This window comes from Ostreococcus tauri (genome assembly GCF_000214015.3).
Source record: "Ostreococcus tauri WGS project CAID00000000 data, contig chromosome 12, whole genome shotgun sequence".
NCBI lineage: Eukaryota > Viridiplantae > Chlorophyta > Mamiellophyceae > Mamiellales > Bathycoccaceae > Ostreococcus > Ostreococcus tauri.
This window is the reverse complement of record NC_014437.2, coordinates 195,000-212,650: the sequence shown is the minus strand read 5'-3', so window position 1 is coordinate 212,650 and position 17,651 is coordinate 195,000. Positions and strand designations below refer to the sequence as shown.

At 57.7% G+C, this 17,651-nt stretch overlaps 8 protein-coding genes across 8 annotated transcripts; 3 read left to right on the top strand and 5 right to left on the bottom strand.

Annotated features, from left to right (window-relative positions):
* Window positions 1–424: 424 nt before the first annotated feature.
* Window positions 425–1,462, top strand: OT_ostta12g01280 (Polyprenyl synthetase; the record flags this gene model as incomplete). Its single annotated transcript, XM_003082232.1, has 1 exon — window positions 425–1,462. One exon carries the CDS (start codon window positions 425–427, stop codon window positions 1,460–1,462), a length of 1,038 nt encoding a protein of 345 aa, XP_003082280.1.
* Window positions 1,463–1,545: 83 nt separating this feature from the next.
* Window positions 1,546–7,566, bottom strand: OT_ostta12g01270 (Armadillo-type fold; the record flags this gene model as incomplete). Its single annotated transcript, XM_003082231.1, has 1 exon — window positions 1,546–7,566. The coding sequence occupies one exon, from the start codon at window positions 7,564–7,566 to the stop codon at window positions 1,546–1,548; it is 6,021 nt and encodes a 2,006-aa protein (XP_003082279.1).
* Window positions 7,567–7,703: 137 nt separating this feature from the next.
* OT_ostta12g01260 (Peptidase S10, serine carboxypeptidase, active site) lies at window positions 7,704–9,407 on the top strand (the record flags this gene model as incomplete). Its single annotated transcript, XM_003082230.1, has 1 exon — window positions 7,704–9,407. The coding sequence occupies one exon, from the start codon at window positions 7,704–7,706 to the stop codon at window positions 9,405–9,407; it is 1,704 nt and encodes a 567-aa protein (XP_003082278.1).
* Window positions 9,408–9,457: 50 nt separating this feature from the next.
* On the bottom strand, window positions 9,458–10,423 carry OT_ostta12g01255 (Transmembrane protein TauE like; the record flags this gene model as incomplete). The annotated part of the gene is made up of 1 exon (XM_003082229.1): window positions 9,458–10,423. One exon carries the CDS (start codon window positions 10,421–10,423, stop codon window positions 9,458–9,460), a length of 966 nt encoding a protein of 321 aa, XP_003082277.1.
* A 72-nt stretch (window positions 10,424–10,495) lies between these two features.
* On the bottom strand, window positions 10,496–12,622 carry OT_ostta12g01250 (Armadillo repeat-containing protein 3 and Serine/threonine-protein kinase CTR1; the record flags this gene model as incomplete). Its single annotated transcript, XM_022982848.1, has 1 exon — window positions 10,496–12,622. The coding sequence occupies one exon, from the start codon at window positions 12,620–12,622 to the stop codon at window positions 10,496–10,498; it is 2,127 nt and encodes a 708-aa protein (XP_022840070.1).
* Window positions 12,623–12,854: 232 nt separating this feature from the next.
* Window positions 12,855–13,288, bottom strand: OT_ostta12g01240 (Cytochrome b-c1 complex subunit 8, plants; the record flags this gene model as incomplete). The annotated part of the gene is made up of 2 exons (XM_022982847.1): window positions 12,855–12,903; window positions 13,116–13,288. The coding sequence occupies 2 exons, from the start codon at window positions 13,286–13,288 to the stop codon at window positions 12,855–12,857; spliced, it is 222 nt and encodes a 73-aa protein (XP_022840069.1).
* A 402-nt stretch (window positions 13,289–13,690) lies between these two features.
* On the top strand, window positions 13,691–14,968 carry OT_ostta12g01230 (Ferritin-like superfamily; the record flags this gene model as incomplete). The annotated part of the gene is made up of 1 exon (XM_003082226.2): window positions 13,691–14,968. The coding sequence occupies one exon, from the start codon at window positions 13,691–13,693 to the stop codon at window positions 14,966–14,968; it is 1,278 nt and encodes a 425-aa protein (XP_003082274.2).
* A 229-nt stretch (window positions 14,969–15,197) lies between these two features.
* On the bottom strand, window positions 15,198–17,578 carry OT_ostta12g01220 (Protein kinase-like domain; the record flags this gene model as incomplete). Its single annotated transcript, XM_022982846.1, has 2 exons — window positions 15,198–15,704; window positions 15,941–17,578. The coding sequence occupies 2 exons, from the start codon at window positions 17,576–17,578 to the stop codon at window positions 15,198–15,200; spliced, it is 2,145 nt and encodes a 714-aa protein (XP_022840068.1).
* Window positions 17,579–17,651: the final 73 nt, after the last annotated feature.

The window sequence follows — 17,651 nt, the reverse complement described above, 5'->3', positions numbered from 1 at the left end:
TCGCGGGCGTCACGCATCGTCCCGCGCGCGCCATCGCGCGCGTCGACCGCTCGTCGCGCGATGGCGCGTCGTGCGTTCGTCGCCCGGCGGTCGCGCGCGCGTGCGGACGCGTATGGGTTTTCGTCAAAGCCCCGCCCCGGTCGCACGCGCATTCGGACGCGTATGGGTTTTCGTCAAAGCCCCGCCCCGGCCAAGACCTCGGATCGGATGCGTCTCTCGATGTCACCGGTCATGACTCGCCGTGACAGATCTCGAGGAGATCCGAGAGATCCCCGCCCCGTGTCTCTCCCGACGTGAAGAGATAAGCGTCGGGCGCGGCGCGGGACGCCGGCGCGCGCGTGACGCGTCACACGGCACCGCGCGCGCGCGCGGGGCGGCGACGGGCGCGGTGTATTTTACCCGAGCGTCGCGCGCGCCGAGGGCGATGCGGAGCACCGCGCGGGCGCCGAGCGCGCGCGTGGTGGCGCGGCGCGCGATCGGTGGTCGACGCGGGACGGATGCGCGGCGCGCGCGGACGGAGGCGAGCGCGCCGGCGACGAGCGGGGCGTCGTCGACGAGCGCGGACAGTGAGCGTGAATTTAATGCGTACATCAAGGGCGTGAACGCGAAGATTGAGCGGGCGCTCGACGCGAGCGTGCCGGTGCATTACCCGGAGCGTCTGAGTGAATCCATGAGATACTCCCTGCTCGCGGGGGGGAAGCGGATTCGACCGGCGCTGTGTTTGGCGGCGTGCGAACTCGTGGGTGGTGATATGGAGACGGCGATGCCGACGGCGTGCGCGCTGGAGATGATTCACACCATGTCGCTGATTCACGACGATTTGCCGAGCATGGATAACGACGACTTTCGGAGAGGCAAGCCGACGAACCACAAGGTGTACGGGGAGGAGATGGCGATTTTAGCCGGTGACGCTTTATTGAGCCACGCATTCGAGTACATCGGAAGAGAAACGAAGGGTGCGAGCGCGGAGAAGGTGTTGCGCGTGATTGTGGACGTTGGTAAGTGCGTCGGGAGCGAAGGGTTGGTCGGGGGCCAAGTCGTGGATATCATGTCGGAGGGTGCGGGTCCGGAGAACGTGACGGTTGATACGTTGAAGTACATTCACGCGCACAAGACCGGGGCGCTTCTTGAGGTGAGTGTCACGGCTGGGGCGATTCTCGGGGGGGCGAGCGAGGAGCAAATTGGCAAGTTAGAACGATACGCGCAAAACATCGGGTTAGCGTTCCAAGTCGTCGATGACATCCTTGACTGCACAGCGAGTAGTGAAGAGCTCGGTAAGACCGCGGGTAAGGATGTAGCCGTCGGTAAGACCACCTACCCGAGTTTAGTTGGCATGGAAGAGTCCAAGCGCATCGCCGCAGACCTCATTAGCAAGGCGAAGGCGGAGTTGGAGGGCTTCGATCCAGTGAAGGTTCGACCCCTCATCGGTCTCGCCGATTACATTCAAAACCGCAAGAACTAAGTGCGCAAGGCGATGCGATGGGAGTCGATCCAACGAAAACGCGGAAACCGAATAGATCAACACACTTTTGTTATTTCATCGTCTTATGAAGGGAGCTCCTGCCCAGTGGCCTTCGCGTTGATCGAGTTCATTCGTCGTCTGAGTCTTTCGAGATCCGAGAGTGCGTCGTCCGTTTCGCTCGGTTTCGCTGGAGCGATCTCGACGCCAATATTATCCTGAAGCTGCGCTAAACGCTCTCTGTACACTGCGGCGCTTGATTTCGCCTCGGCAACCGGCGAAGGGTTGATCGGAGCGGTTACCGAGACGCTCGGACTTTTCCGCAGGTGCACAGCTTCGACCTTCTGCAAACCGCGCTTGATGTACATCTGGAACGCCTCGCTCGTGCGCTCGAGGTGTGGGGTCAAATCCTCCTCTGGATGATCTCTCGTGAACGTATAGAGATCTTCCAATCCTTGACTCGTCGTCCCCTTTTCGCCAATCTTCTTGAAGATTGCCACCAACCGTCTCTTCACGCTCGACCCGGGAGTCGGCTGCGAGGCCAGCTTGATGGGCTGAACAGACGGCGACGCTGTCGAGTTGGGCGCCATCAAATTCACGCCGATGAAAGAGTATATGATCGGTGTCGGTATCGAAGTGCGAGACGGAATGCTCGAGCAATAGTCGTACACATTGTCTCCGACACGCGCAGTGATCTCGTGCAGCAGCGTCTTGATAGCGCGCAAACCTTGATCGTCCAACTTTGCGCGCGCGTTGATCTCGTCCATTCCGAAAGCTTCAAAGTATCCATGAATAGCTCCGATGATGGTCGGGATGTGTACGTTGTCGACCGATAGTTGCAGTGAGCGCGTCAGTTTGATCAGGCACTTGACAAGCATTGAATCAAACTGCGTCGGAACGTTCGCCGGTCGATTGTGAAGTAGCGTCACGAATGCAACGAACGAAAACGACCTCGTGCAGTTTTCCATCATGGCGATCAACAAGATATTTGCCGCTTTCATCAACGACTCTCCATCTTCGAGCTTTGCCACGCGCTCGTCTAAAATCACGCGAATCAGCTGCTCGATGAACTCACGCTGTGTCGGCTCTGAGATCGCAGTGGCAAAAGCGCGGTCTTGATATACGTGCATCAATGCGTTCAGGACGTATCGGCACGCGCGCGTCCCCTTTGTCGGCGTCGCTATGGCGGTGATAAAGATGTGTTCGATTCTCTTCACCATAGATTGAACGATGGCCTCGATGTCATGCGCCATCTCGGCGTGCGCGGCAACGTCGTCTTTCACTTTCACAATTTCGTGACAGACCGCTTTCATCGCCTCGACGGCGACTTGTTCGTCAAGATCATTAACACCCGTTAATGCCCTGGACCACGCGCTCGCACTGACTTCTGTAACGCTCGTCTTGGGCCTTGTCAGAGTCGTCTCGTTCGGTGTACGCGCCCCAATCAAGACGCGCTCTTCAGTGAACTCAGGCGCAGGAGCTCGCATGGGCACGTCTGACATCTCCACGTCAAGCGAACGCGCCGAGATTGGACGTTGCGAAGGCAGCACTGAAATTGACTGCGACAGCATGTTTATGCCGCGGTCCTTTGAAGAATTGGTTCCTTCGATCGTCGCGCTGCTCGCCAACATGTTGGCCAACCTTGACGATGCGAGAGTTGAAACATCCACGCTCTTGCTAACCGACGCGCCTTCTAGCGCGCTCGTGATGGGGATTGGATTGAAGTTCACCCAGTCTCCAGGCGCACCCTCGTTGTTCAAAGTCATTTCTTTTGCGACACGAGCAAACTTATCGCTGACAACCTCTCTGACTTGCTCGCTTGGAAGTTGACCGATGCGTTTCCACACTAAATCTCCAGCAACCTTGTACGCACACGCAAGGCAATTCAAAGCGCAATTCCTGAGGCTCATATCTCTCGTCTCCACAAACTTCGCGACGTGTTCTAATGTTTTGTCCTCTCGCAAGCACACGAGCATGCCGTAACGCTCGATTAACCGACTGACTTCGTCGAGACATTCGGCGCGAGTGCGAGAGCTCTTCGTCTCAACCATGCCCGTGGTGAGGTAGCCGACAAACTTGGACGCCAAGTACACCGTCGGAATCGCTCTAGAGATTTTGCGGAACTTGTCTCGAATGGTCTCGATGTTGTGGCCAGACTTTTCGACGAAAACGGGAAGCAAAATCGCAGCCTCTTGTTCGACGAGTTTGTAGTCCAAATCGCATACGGCATGCAGCGCTGCCAGGACAACCTCGAGAACGCGAGTGAGCACTTGCGTGTTTGGACTCGATTCGCTTATGCGCAGCACGAGCCATCGAATTAGTAGATCGAGGCTGTTGATCAACTCCGCTTCATCCGATTTGATAGCCTCTTCAAGGGCATCGAGCGCTGCGAGATGTGCCTTCATATCGTTCGTAAACATCAGCTTGTGCACGTCTGCGCGGATGTAAGCTTGAGAAGCAGTCTTGAGCTCGTTCGTCAGCAGAGATATGTCGTCATCGCGCAGCGGTTCAAACTTCATAGCCTTGCGAGGATATTTACGTATGCGCACGGCCTTCTCCGCGTCTTTCAGGAAAACCGGCCCGTTCGGAACTGACATTGGTGCCTCACTCGTCCTAGAGCCACCGCCCAGCGTCACTGCTTTCCGCGCCGCGTTTCGCTCCGCGGCGGTGGTCTTCAGCGCATTTGCGGCGACCACGGCTGCTCCAGCCGCCCGAAAAGCCAAGGTTTTCGATTGACCGCGATTGAAGTAAGCGTCTATCGCGCTCGATACATCGCCTTTGAGAGATTTTGATGCGCTGCGAACTGCTTCGGCGTCGACCTTGGCAAGAATCGCATCCATGAGCGCTGTACCTGCCTTGCGAGACTCTGTAGCTTTGTCCATCAATCCAACGGCCGCTATATGCACAGCACTCGCGCACACGGTGTCTTCGACGCCTTCGTGTTGACTATACATCGTCGAACACCACTCGACGACTTCCTTTTTACCCTCGGCGGTGATCTTTGCCGAATACTCTTGAAACTTTTCTGCGATGGTTGGAAGAACTTTTGATAATCCAGCAGCGGTGACCCAGCACGTGCACGCTTTTAACGCGGCTTCTCGTACGTTCTTCTTACTATCGCCAAAGTATTTGACAGCTTCCGATAGAGCATTTCGACCGATCTTTTCCACGGGTCCTCCCATGGCCAGAGCAACCTCACCTGCGACATTTAGAGCCGTCGCTCCGACGTTGCGGTTTGAATCTGCAAAGCGTGCGCTAAGGTTCTTGAACAAGTCACCCACGCTCGGCGAGATACGATTATTCACACTGTTCAGAATGATCCCAATGTCTTCCAAAGCCGCCGCTCGAGTCTTCCAATTTGAATCATTCATATTGTTGATGAAACCATCGTTAACTCTGTTGCTAATGTCTGTTCGTGGCTCTTCATTGACAAGAGCTGGTGCCGATTCGATTGGCGCCACCATCGGCGTTGGCTCAGTACGAGTCGCCGTGGGTGAAGAAACCTTGGCCGCTCTAACCTTTCTTTTTGGCGTGATATCGCACTCGTACGGATTTCTTGCGAATTCCACCTCCAGACTTCTCATCTGAGCATCCTTCAGACCGCCGAGACCATGCTTGACGGTCGGACCAACGACGGCGTGAAGTGCCCCGACGAGCTTTGCACCGGCGCCTTTAATCATGGGGTTCGGTGTTTCCATCGCTTCTCGAGCCCACTGTAACATCATTTCGACGTCGAGACACTCAGAACCAAACTCCATCGCGGTTGCACCAGCCCAATTCAACGCGCCGACGACCACCTTCGGAGCTTTATGGTTCCCCGCTCTCTCTCGAAGACGCGACATTATCATCTTCGGCCCAAGTGCCTCTGAAAATGACATCAATGTCGACGCGGCTCGGGATCCGAGCTTAAAACAACCAAGTTTTTCACCGAGAACGTCAAACGCTGCCGCAGCATGCCTGAATTCAAAGCAGGACTTGGTGCTCAGGATCTCCAACGTTTCAAACATTTTATCCATCACCTGAAAGTTGCTTTCGCTCCAACCTGGGAAAGAGGCAAGTCCAATGGCAAGTGCATCAAATGCATCGCTCGCAGCGTCATCTAGCGCCCGAACCTTATGAAGGACTGAATTCATCGCCACAAGGCGCTCCTTCCAATCTGCACTCTTCAGACCAGTGACGACGTCTGCGGTGAGCATGGCGACGACACGCGCCTCAGCGTCATCCTTCGATATGGAAGATACGCTTTCTGCAATATTTGTCGCGGTGCGCGCTATCAGCGGTTCGTTCCCCACTACCGGCTGGATAGCCTTTGCGATTGGCTGCCGCTCCGCTTGAGGGCCCGACACTTTGGTTGTGTTCGAGCGTTGAACGGTCAGTTGTGGCGCCGGCACCGATACCGGCGCCGACGAATTAGAAGACGCTAACTCTTCTATTTTACTCCGTTTTACCGCGTCCAAATCCATGAGTAAGAAATTAATGGGCTTGATGCCGCCGCTTACTTTTGCCAACGATGCGATGGCTTCCATTGCGCTATTCCTAGCATCTCCGTTCGATGCGCTCGTACATTTTACGATCATCGGCCCGAAACTCTTATGTAACGGGCTAACTTCAGCGCACTTCATATCTTCGAACGATCTCGCTAACCACTTGAGAGTCTCAATCTGAACTTTGGGAACTTTATGTGTCAACGCGACGGACACGTCGTCCACGACGTCCACTAGCTCGAAACAATATTTGCAAAACTCGCTCAGCGCACCTTGCAACACCTCAATCACCGTCGCCGTCTTATCCTTCAATTTATCGAGCATGCCCGGTAACAACATTCGCGCATCGCGCGTCCACTCCTTGCGTGCGCCTCTGGCCAGTGCGGCGGCGGCGCGAGCCGCCTCTGCGACACATGCAACGTTGCTATCCTTCGTGATGACCTGCTTCAGCGCCTTGGAAACGTCGCCGTAATCAGCGACGGCTAATCTCGGCACGCTCGCTACTTTCGTCAGCGTCTGCAGCGCGTGGAGGCGTTCCTGCCATTTTTTACTGACGATTCCATCCCAAAACTTTGGATTTTCCCCCTCTCCTGGCTTCTCCAGAAGCGGCAAAATCGACTCTGGTTCGGAATATTCGTATGCGTCGGGCGCGGCGACCGGCACCGATGTCTCGGAAGTCGATACGTCTTGTACGCCGCTATCTCTTGACAGCGCCTCTGCCGCCACCGGCGCGTCATCCGCCGCCGGTTGATCTTTGCGCAAGAATCGACGCGCCTGCGCCCCAGATTGAATGTTGGCGATGGCCTTGTTCACGTCCGCCTGCATGCCTGCTCGCATTTTATCGATCAAATCCCGCTTCACCGCCTGCGCGCCTAACCATTTCGTCATCTCCACTGTGATATCTTTAGCCGCGGTTCGAACCTTCGCATCCTTGGCGTCGAATAAGGGTGCCAATCCCTTCAAAATCGAAGCCGCCGGAACAACCTTGGGCGTGCCAAAGTCCCGCACTGCCCCCAATATCGCGTTCGTCGCCGCCAGCGCAATCTTAGGCACCTTGTGTCCCGTCGCTCTCAAAAGCGCGTCGATCACTGCTTCTCCCTGCTCGAGCTCGATCAAAAGCATGCAGCACTCTGTCGCCGCCGCCTGCGCCCGCGGCCGTCCGCCGAACCCCTTTGTCGTCACGCCCGCCAAAATCGCCTCCCCCTCGCGATCTGCGTACGAGGTATCCGCGATCGTCAAAAGTGCCACCACAGCCTCCGTCCCCGCGTCCAGCGCCGCGGCGTTCCCGTCCGCGCACGCGCTCGCGGCGCACTCGCCTGCTCGAGCCAACGCGTCAGCTGTCAGTCGTTTGAATCTCAAATCTCTCCAACGTTCGCTCGCCCTCGCCGATATCGCGCCAGTCATCACGTCGGTATCTTCCACGTCATTACACGCGTCGACGAACGCGGTCGCGAGCGCACCGAACGCGCGCAGGACGTCGGCGTCGGCGTAATCAGAATGTCGCTGGCACGTCGCTTTCATCTCATCGAACGCCTCCGTGCGGGCCTTCCAGTGCGCGTGCTTCACGCGTTGCGCGATGGGAAGACCCCTGGCTTGCTTGAGGACGTCATCGTCGTCCGTCATCGATGAACGAAGCCGTGCGTCGCGCACTCGCGTTCGTTTCGTGTCTCCAGGGAGCTGAAAACCAACGAACACGTGATGAAGAGTTGCGACTCCACGACACGCGTGCGGTATCTCGAGCGACGACGCGCGCGTGCACAATGGGCGTGCGTGTGTGGATAATTCTGATCATCGCGCTGAGCGCGCGCGGTGGGGGCGTGGACGGCGCGCGGGTGCGATTGGATCGTGATTTTAATCATCTTCGTTTGACGAAAACAACTCGCGACGCCGACGCCGTGCGCGAGCTCCCCGGTTACGGCGCGCCACCCACGGCGCAGTTCTCGGGGTTTTTGGATGCGTCGAGTTCGACTCCGGGGACGATGCTGCATTACTGGTTCGCGGCGAAGGAGACGGCTGACTGGTTAACGGAGCCAACTGTGTTTTGGTTCAACGGCGGACCAGGATCGAGTTCTTTGCTAGGATTTTTACAGGAGCAGGGACCGCTGTTGATCAACGCCACGGGTGGTTTAATGCGTAATCCGTTCTCTTGGACCAAACACGCGAATTTCGTGGCATTGGAGTCACCGGCGGGCGTGGGATGGTCGTACTGCGAAGAGATGACGCGAGGCGGCGATTGCGCCAATGATGACATCAGCACGGCCGCGGACGCTCGGGCGGCCGTAGTGAGCTTTTTCGAGAAGTTTCCCGAGCTCAGACGAAACAAGCTTTATCTCACCGGTGAATCGTACGCCGGCGTGTACGTCCCTACATTGGCTCGTTCAATTTTGGATTACAACGACGCGCAGAGCGGCAATGAGTCGAGGATTCCCCTCGCAGGCGTCGCCGTGGGGGATCCGTGCACCGACAACGAGTCACAGAAAGACTCAATGGACATGCTTTGGTACGGACACAAGTATGGTTTCGTTCCAGAGACGGAATTCAAACTTCTTTGGCACACATGCAACCATCGTTACACAAAACCACTGACACACGGGAAGTGGAAGAAGAAGACTCTGAAGAAATCTTTGTTCGAGGTGTTTGATCATGTCGTGGATAAGGGTACTTCTGAGGAGTGCAAAGTTGCACATCGCAAGTTCCTGTGGCAAACGTCAAACGCGTTCAGCCAGGATTGGCGATTTGCATGGATCAACGATTTATCGTTGTTTGGTCCCGCCGCACTTGCTGAGGGCGGAGAAAACGTACCCGGCACTCTCGATTACATGACGACGCAGTGGATGATGCGTGGTGATGTTCGCAAGGCGCTCCACGTGGACGAATCCGCGGCGAAGCAATGGCCCGGTCCGACCGACAACTGGTTGTACACAAAGTCTTGGGCCGCGTGCAACGACGACGCAGACACGTCGACGCAGAGCATGATCGATTTCTATCGAAGCATCTCGCCAAGATTGGAACGAACCATCGTGTATAATGGTGACACAGATCCTTGCGTATCTTACGAAGGTACTCGCGAAGCAATCATCAAGGTTGGTTTCGCAGAGCTCAAGGGCGGCTCACAGCGACCGTACTTCTTCAATGCCTCTGGAGTTCCGGCGTCGCTTCTTCAAGAGAAACCGCTGCTTTACGGGCCTGATCTCGCGACAATTGACGCCGGGGCGCAGTTTGCCGGCCACGTCGTCGATTACGAGAACAATCTCTCGTTCATCACCATACACGGCGCCGGGCACATGTGCCCGCAGTTCCGTCCGCAAACATCCCAGCTCTTGATTCGAAAGCTTCTCACCGGCGATGCGTTCGCGCCGCCGATGCCAACGAACAACAGACTCGCATCCACAAACGAGGAGGAGTTCCAGAGAGACATGGACGCTTGGGTCGTCGAGGCACAGGGCTCAAAGTACATTGATTAATGTGAACAATTTCAGTAACAACGCATGTGTGTAAATGATGTACAACTCTTTCAAAGCTTTTTCAGCGCTCGGAACGTGCTACGAGATAGAAATAGCATGCCAAAGAAGAACATGGCCTCCAGCGCCCCGCGTGGCGCATCTACCGCGAACGAGCTTCCGAACGCGCTCCCAAGAGCCGTGCCGAAAGCAAGTGCGGCCCCCATTCTCGGCTCTACATTCCCCATCCTGTGATGCGTCGCTAAAGCCACCACGGAGGGTGGAATCATGGCTAAGAGTGATGTTCCGAGTACCGCGGCTTGCGGCAGTGGCGTCACCAGCGCGAGCAATGGCGTCACGATGGTGCCTCCGCCTATGCCGAGCAAACCAGAAGCGACACCCGCTGTCATACCGATCGCCACCAGCTGCGGCGCCGAGCTCTTCGCGTCGAAAGCCCGAACCTTATCCTTCATGTTATCATCGCTCTCTTTCATCTTAAACGCCAACGCCTTCATTGGCACAAGCGGCGCCGCGAAGAGCAGAAAAAACGCCAACGTCCGCCTCAGCGCTTCGCAGTTCATCTTTGCCGTCATCCTCGCCCCCATCGGCGCCGACAGCATCGCCGCCCCCCCTAAAATCGCCGCCGCCTCTACATCGATAAGCCCTTCGCTCCCGAACCGAGTTGCACTCACGATCGCCGTGCTGACCACTGCCACGAGCGTCGTCCCGCTCAGCACGCGCTGCGGCGCCGCCGTCGCGCTCGCGAGCACTGGGACCACGAGCGCTCCACCACCGACTCCGACGCAGCTCCCGAACGCGCCGGCCAGGAATCCCAGCGGCGCGCTCATCATCATCGCGCGCCGTCGATCTTCCGGGGGAATGGAGTTGGCGTCGTGGAGGCGGCGCGCGTGCACGCGCTGATGGGCGAGCGTTCTGAGAGGAGTCGCTTCGGCGCGTGCGAGCGTCGGGGCGCGAACCGAGGTGGCTCGGGCGGCGGGGAGAAGGCCGAGGCCAACGGCCTTCCTAGCCGCGGCTCTCATCGGACGCTCGAGCGGCGGAGTGTGAAGGATGGGGATGATATGATACGAGTTACAAGTTACACGAGGTGGGTCTCAGACGCGAAAGCGGTCGTCCGACCAATCATCCGGATTGGGTTTCGAAGCTTCTTCGGGTACCGGGGGGACCGTGGGGACCGTGAGACGCGAACGTTCTCTGCTCGGGGGGTCGCTCGGGAGACTTGGCGCGAGTGGCACGGAGCGGAGCGACTCTGCGAGGTGCTCAAAACTCGGTCGCTCGCGCGGATTTGTTTGCCAGCAGTCTCGGCACATGTTCGCAATAACCTCGTCGACGTCTGAGGGAATCTCGAGCTGCTTCCCAGCAAATCCGACCGCACCGACGACTTGCATCGGGTTCAGTCCCTGCCAAGGCTCGAGAACGGTAGCTAATTCCCAGAGAATGACCCCAAAGGACCAAACGTCAGCCTTCTCGTCGCTGGCTTCATTGCGCAGTACCTCGGGCGCCATCCACTCAGGAGTTCCGGCGTTCGTCTTCGAGCTGAGATAGGTGTTTCGCTTCATGCGAGACAAACCGAAATCGCAAACTTTGACGACGAATGACTTGTCAACAAGAAGGTTTGGCGACTTCAAGTCTCGGTGAACAATCATCGGTTCGAACGAATGTAAGTAGTGCATGCCGCGAACGACATCCATGGCCATACGCATTCTTCGCCGATTGTCCAATGCGGCCGCGACGGCAGGAGGTTGCTCTCGATGTAACAGCTTGAACAGAGAGCCGCGATGCAAGAACTCGGTCACGATTGATAAGTTCCCAGGCACAGTGACGGCGCCCATGAGTAGGACGACGTTCGGATGCCGCAGCCTTCGCATGATATCGATCTCAAAAGTCACCTCATCGAGAAGATTTCGAGAAATATCCTGATCAAGGAATCTTTTCACCGCAACCTCTGTTCCGCGCCAGAGCGCGCGATGGACTTCTCCGAAGGAGCCGATGCCTATGCGCTCGCCGAGTAAAATTTGCGAGGGATCGATGGTCAAGTCGACAGCGATTTGCAATCGAAGAGGCGTTTCCTTCGTCTCGTGCGATGGCAAGTTTTCCTGCGGCATGACGCCAAAGTGACCAGCGTCGGCGGTGTTGTCTGGAGACATGCGACCGCTGTCGGAGTACACTGAAGGAGTCTTTGAGTCGGAGTTGAACGGCTGCTGCATGCGGCCGGGCGAATCCATCAGATTAAGCATGCGCTTCATTCCGCCGCACATGACGATGATCATCACACCGTCGTCGTGACCGCAGTAGTACTTTCCGCGCACGATTTGCGACGGGATTTCTAAGAAATCCGCCACGCTCTTAAAGAGAAGCGCCCTGTGACGTTGCAAACCAACCTTGATGGAACCAATGGGAAAAACAGCGCCGCCGTGCTCTTTGCTGAGTCGTCGACGCTCGACTTCCCATCGCTCTCGTAGCGTCTCGTCGCTCTCCGCAGGACCACCCATTCTCTCGGCTACGAGGCGAGCGAGCTCTGGAGAAGCATCGCATCTGTCATCGATGTGGCCTATTAAATCAAAGCACTCTGCGTCAAACTCTTGCAATAAAAGATCCGTGCTTCTGTCCACAATCGACACCTCACGCTCGCCCTCGCCGTCATCGGCGACGAACGCGCGCAGGGACTCGAGATCGAACGTCTTCGGAAACGTGCCATCCACTGGATTCGGATAAATGCTATAGAAGCCATCCGCCAGGCGCTCTGAAAAATTCAGCGAATACCGCGAGTAAAACCGCTCCGCCATGGCCGAACCCCCGAACCGCTCTCGCAAACTCTGCCGCCGCGCCTCCAACATAGCGCGTTCCTCTTCCATCATCCCGCTTTCCCCTCTTCCACCGTCATCAGTCGCGCTCTGCTTCTCTCCCAACGACGCGCTGATCGCCGCCGCCAAGTCAGCCTCGAACCGCCGCTCCTCCCTCTGCTCCGCCTCCGCGCGCGCGTCCTCGGCCCACGTGGGCGCGCGCACGCCCATTGAAAGTCCATCCCCGGACGCACCGCTCGCTCTTCCGAAGACCTCGTCCATCGCGCGCGTGACGTCGACGGTTGAGAGAATTTCTCTCCAATCACTTCCGGAATCTCTCGCTCTGGACGCGTCGTTTTCGTCGTTTTCGTCGCTAGGGGCGCGCTCGTAGAAACCATCATCGACGTCGGAGTCGCCGTCGGCCGGTGCGGCCGACATGGCGCGCGCGCCGTCGACTGCGGCTCGTCCGCGGACGTTCGGGACGGGCGGGCGCGCGTCGCGCGAGGGGTCGTCGTCGGCACACAGAGACCGACGGGTGATGAAGCGCTAAAAGTCATGATAGGTTACATATCGCGCGCGTTCGTGGAGCGAATCACGACCGCGGCGACGAGCGTCGACGCGCGCGTCGACGGCGCGCGCGTCGTCCCGCGCGCGAGCCCCGCCCCCCAGCCTAATACCGGTGGTGCAGCTTCTCTTGCTCCTTGTAATTGCTCGCGTACCTGCGTTCGCGCGATATCAAACACACGTCAGTCCTCGCGCATCGTCACCGCGCACGACGGCCGCGTCGACCGAATGCCCGATCGCGTCCCGCGCGCCCGCGCGCCCTACGTCCGCGATCCATCCGCCCGTCCCGTCCCTCGATCGCCCACGACCCTCTCGATCGCGCCGATCACGCGCGCGCGCGGACGCAAACGACGCGATGCGCGCGTACATGACGGTCGCGATCGTGGGAAGCGCGCAGAACAACCCGACGTCCACGGCGTTCTCGGTGACGCGCTTCGCCATGCCGCTCGCCCAATCTTTGAACAATCCGTGCATGACCCCGGTGCGCATGGGCGACAGGGTGTACGTCACCGATCGCAGTCGCGCGGGGATCTTCGCCATGGCGCGTCGGCGTGCGACGGGCGACGCGCGCGGGGGCGCGGGCGATCGCGCGCGATCGTGGATGCGCCCTAAACCCTACATACACACGCGCGCGCGTGGGTGTGTCATAGTGTGCGCGCTGGTTCGCCTATGTATGTGTTTATCGTGTACACGGGTCATGACTCGTGGTTGGAGGGACTCGACACCCCCGCGTCCCGCGCGACGTCGCCGACGGACGCGACGCCGCGACGGGACGACGGCGCGCGCGACGACGGCGACGGCGACGTCGCTCGAGCGTAGCGAGGGAAAGAATTGCATCCACCGACGAAGCGACGCGCGCGGGTGGATCGACGCGCGTGGGTGGATTCGTGCGCGGGTGCATTCGTCGGCACCGTCGCGCGATTCACCGGTGGGAGGCGATTCATGTCGATGGTGCGGGATTCCGCGGAAGATCTGCGACCGATGACGACGCGGGTGATGGATGCGACGTGCGCGCGCGCGGGTGGGACGGACGATGGAGGGAAGACGGGGCGATGGACGGATGGGGGGGGTGGATTGGCGACGGGCGCGAACGGCGGCGGCGGCGAGGGCGGCGGCGCGTCGAGGAGCGCGTCGAGCACGCATCTCGAGCTGGAAGAGGTCGCGGTGAGAGTGGCGGCGATGAGTCCGTGGGCGGTGAGAGCGGATGAGGAGGCGGCGAACGCGCGGGCGATGGCGGCGAGAGAGCGGGACGCGGCGGAGCCGCTGTTGAGGGACAATCCGGACCGATTCTGTCTCTTTCCGATCAAGCATCCGAGGGTTTGGGAGATGTATAAGAAGGCGGAGGCGAGCTTTTGGACGGCGGAGGAGGTTGATTTGACGTACGACTATAAGGATTGGCAGACGCTGAACGAGAACGAGAAGCACTTCGTGTCTCACGTGTTGGCGTTTTTCGCCTCGAGCGACGGCATTGTTCTCGAGAATCTGTGCTCGCGATTCATGAGCGACGTGCAGCTTCCAGAGGCGCGATCGTTCTACGGATTTCAACTCGCGATCGAGAACATTCACAGCGAGATGTACTCGCTGCTTTTGGACACGTACATCAAGGATCCGAAGAAGAAATCCGAATTGTTTCGCGCCATTCACACAGTGCCGACTGTGGCGATGAAAGCAGACTGGGCGCTTCATTGGATCGGTAGCGACGCGAGCTTCGCCGAAAGGCTGGTGGGATTCGCGTGCGTCGAAGGAATCTTCTTCAGTGGGTCATTCTGCGCCATCTTCTGGCTGAAAAAGCGAGGATTGATGCGCGGTTTAACCTTCTCCAACGAGCTCATCAGCCGAGACGAAGGCTTGCACTGCGACTTCGCTTGCTTGCTGTACGGCATGTTGCAGAATCCTCTCAGCGAGGCGACGCTTCATCATATCGTAGGAGACGCGGTGAAAATTGAGAAGGAGTTCGTGTGTGACGCTCTGAGTTGCTCGCTCGTTGGCATGAATGCCGACATGATGAGCACTTACATCGAGTTCGTCGCGGACCGACTACTCATTCAGCTCGGAGCATCAAAGCTATTTAACGCCGTCAACCCGTTCGATTGGATGGAGCTCATTTCGCTTCAGGGTAAAGCTAACTTTTTTGAGCACCGCGTAGATCAGTATCAAAAGGCTGGCGTGATGGGTAACGTAGAAGACAATCACGCCTTTAGGACGGATTGCGATTTTTAGAGCAGCGCTCATGTAACAACTATCATTTCACTTCGCGTTGTGTGACGCACGCCGATACGACGTGGATGAGGACGAGGACTCGGTGGGTCTCGACGCGTACGTACCGGATGAGGATCCCGTAGACTTCGCAGTGGGCTGGGAGACGGGAAATTGTGCAAAGCGTTTTGCGTCATTAAATCATTTTACTTTTGTATCTATTGCGCCTCGTTTCAGGATCAGTCGCTCTGCTTTAAGCCCCAAGAATGGAGTTCTCCTTCTTCAACAGCTTCGCCACCTTGAGCTGTCCCGTGAGAGCCTTGAACGCCAACAAACCGGCAAAGCCAAACGCGCACTGAGCCTGAAGCATCAGGCCGCTGACGTACATCACGACGCCGATGTTGGTAGCGGCGCACGCGATCACGGCCTGCATCATCACACCCTGCATGATGGACATACGCTCGATCGCACGCTCGGCCTCGAGAGCTCGCACGCGAATCTTCAGCTTACCCGTTTCAATGCGACGTAAGATGTCCGCGACATCAGAAATCGCATCTGGACCCTTGATGAGATTCACAAGAGCCTTGGTTTGCGCGTCGGCGCGACGCAACCACTCTCGCTGCGCGGTGACAACTTGCGGCGGTAACGAGTTCGGGTTGGCTTCGATGAGTAAGTTGCGCGCGTAAGGCGCAGCGATTTCGGAAATGTCGAACTTCTTGTTGAGCGTCTTGCCGATACCGTCTAACACGGAGAAGGCTCGCTGCGATTGAGAAGAGCAGTTTTCGTCAGTCTATGGTCAGTTGTGTCACGGTTGCGAGTGGTCGCGAAGAATGTAATTTCACGATATGCTCAGAGAAACCACATTGCTGTAAAGTAATCAACATTGCGGGCCGAAACCCAGAAACATTCATCGTAAAGAGTATCTAGATAGCGTTTTCTCATCATCGCAAACCGTCCAATTTTTCGCGGAGAGCGCGCGCAATCGAGTATACGCACCACCACAAAAGTAAATTCAGCCGGGAACCGAAACGGTTGATCCTTGCTGACGACCAAGAGGTCTTCTCCGATGTTCGACAAGATCTTCTTGCGTACCGCCTGCTTCTCCTCCTTAGTCCTCGGTGCCTTGAACTCAGCCTCGTACTCCTCTCTGTTCGTTTCTCGAGCCTTCTTTTGCGCGTTGATGCGCGCATCAAACTGCGTCAAGAAGAAATCTGCCGTGCGCTTGACCGCTGTGAGGTCGGCGCCCCCATCAACGAGCACACCCATCTTCATCAGAGCCTTGACGGCGCTGTCGCTTTGACCCTCGTACGTTGCGTAGAAGAGGTCCAACAAACCATCGCGCGTCGTGCTCGGAATACGACCCATCATACCGTAATCGTACACGACTAAACGACCCTTACCCTCGGAATCGCCCGCATCGACGGCCACGTTACCCGGGTGCGGATCCGCGTGGAAGAAACCGAAGCGCAACACTTGTTGCAAGTACGCCTCCACCGCAAGGCGAGCCATGCGGTCAGGGTCTACGCCGATCTTCTTAAGCCCTTCCAGATCGTTTATCTTCGTCGCCGGCGCGTACTCCATGCACAACGTGCGCCTCTTCGTGAATTCCCAGTAGATCTTAGGCACCTTGATCCAGTCGACTCCGGCGAACTGATTCTTGAATTCCTCCGCATTCTTCGCTTCGTTTGTGTAATCGACTTCATCGTACAATACGCGCGCCGTTTCGTCGAAAATCGCGACCCAATCGCGCTTGGCGCCATCATTTTTGGGATCGACCTTTTGCAGCCACTTGGCGATGACGCGCAAGTTCTTAAGATCGATGTCAAAGATCTCCTTGAGACCCGGGCGTTGCACCTTGATGATGACTTGTTCACCCGTCGCCTTCATGTTGGCGCGGTGCACCTGACCGAGCGACGCCGCCGCGAGCGGCGTATCCTCGAAGTCATCGAAAAAAGACTCAACCGGTCCACCGAGCTCCTGTTGGATGATCTCCTTGGCCATCGAGGTTGGGAACGGTGGGACGCGATCCTGCAGCTTTTCGAGTTCGCGGATGAACTGCGGACTCAACACGTCCACGCGCGTGGAGAACTGCTGACCAACCTTGATAAACGTCGGCCCGAGTCGAAGTAGAGACTTTCGCGTCCAGCTGGCCAAACGCTCGAGTCGTGCGATGCGCTTCTCCTCCGAGTATCCACCCTTGTACGACCATTTCACGCCAATGAACACTCGTCTGAAGACAAACGCCGCGACGAAGCTCCAAATCTCGAAGGATCGCGCAATCGTACCGATCGACTTCAATCGCTCAATGTTCAAAGGCGGTTCGCTCACGACGATGTCCTCGTAATCCTCTTGGTCGATGGTCTTCGCGTTGACAAACGCCTTTGGCTTCTTCGCCTCCGCCTTCTTCGCCTCCGTCTTCGCCGCCTCCGTCCTCACCGCCGTCGTCACCTCGTCTCCACTGCTCGCCAACGTCTTCTCCAGCGACGCCACCGTCTCAAACTTGCACTCCTCGTCCTCGAGGCACTTTTCGATCTCCTCCGTGCTCGCGCTCTCGCCTTCGCCTCGAATCGCCGATCCCTCCGTCGTCGTCGTCGCGCTCCATCGCTCTCGACGAACGAATCGACCGTGATTCATCATCATTCGCGTCTTCGCCCGTCCGATCGACGCGCGCGCGCGCGCATCGCTCGCGAAACCGTCGCCGCCGCCG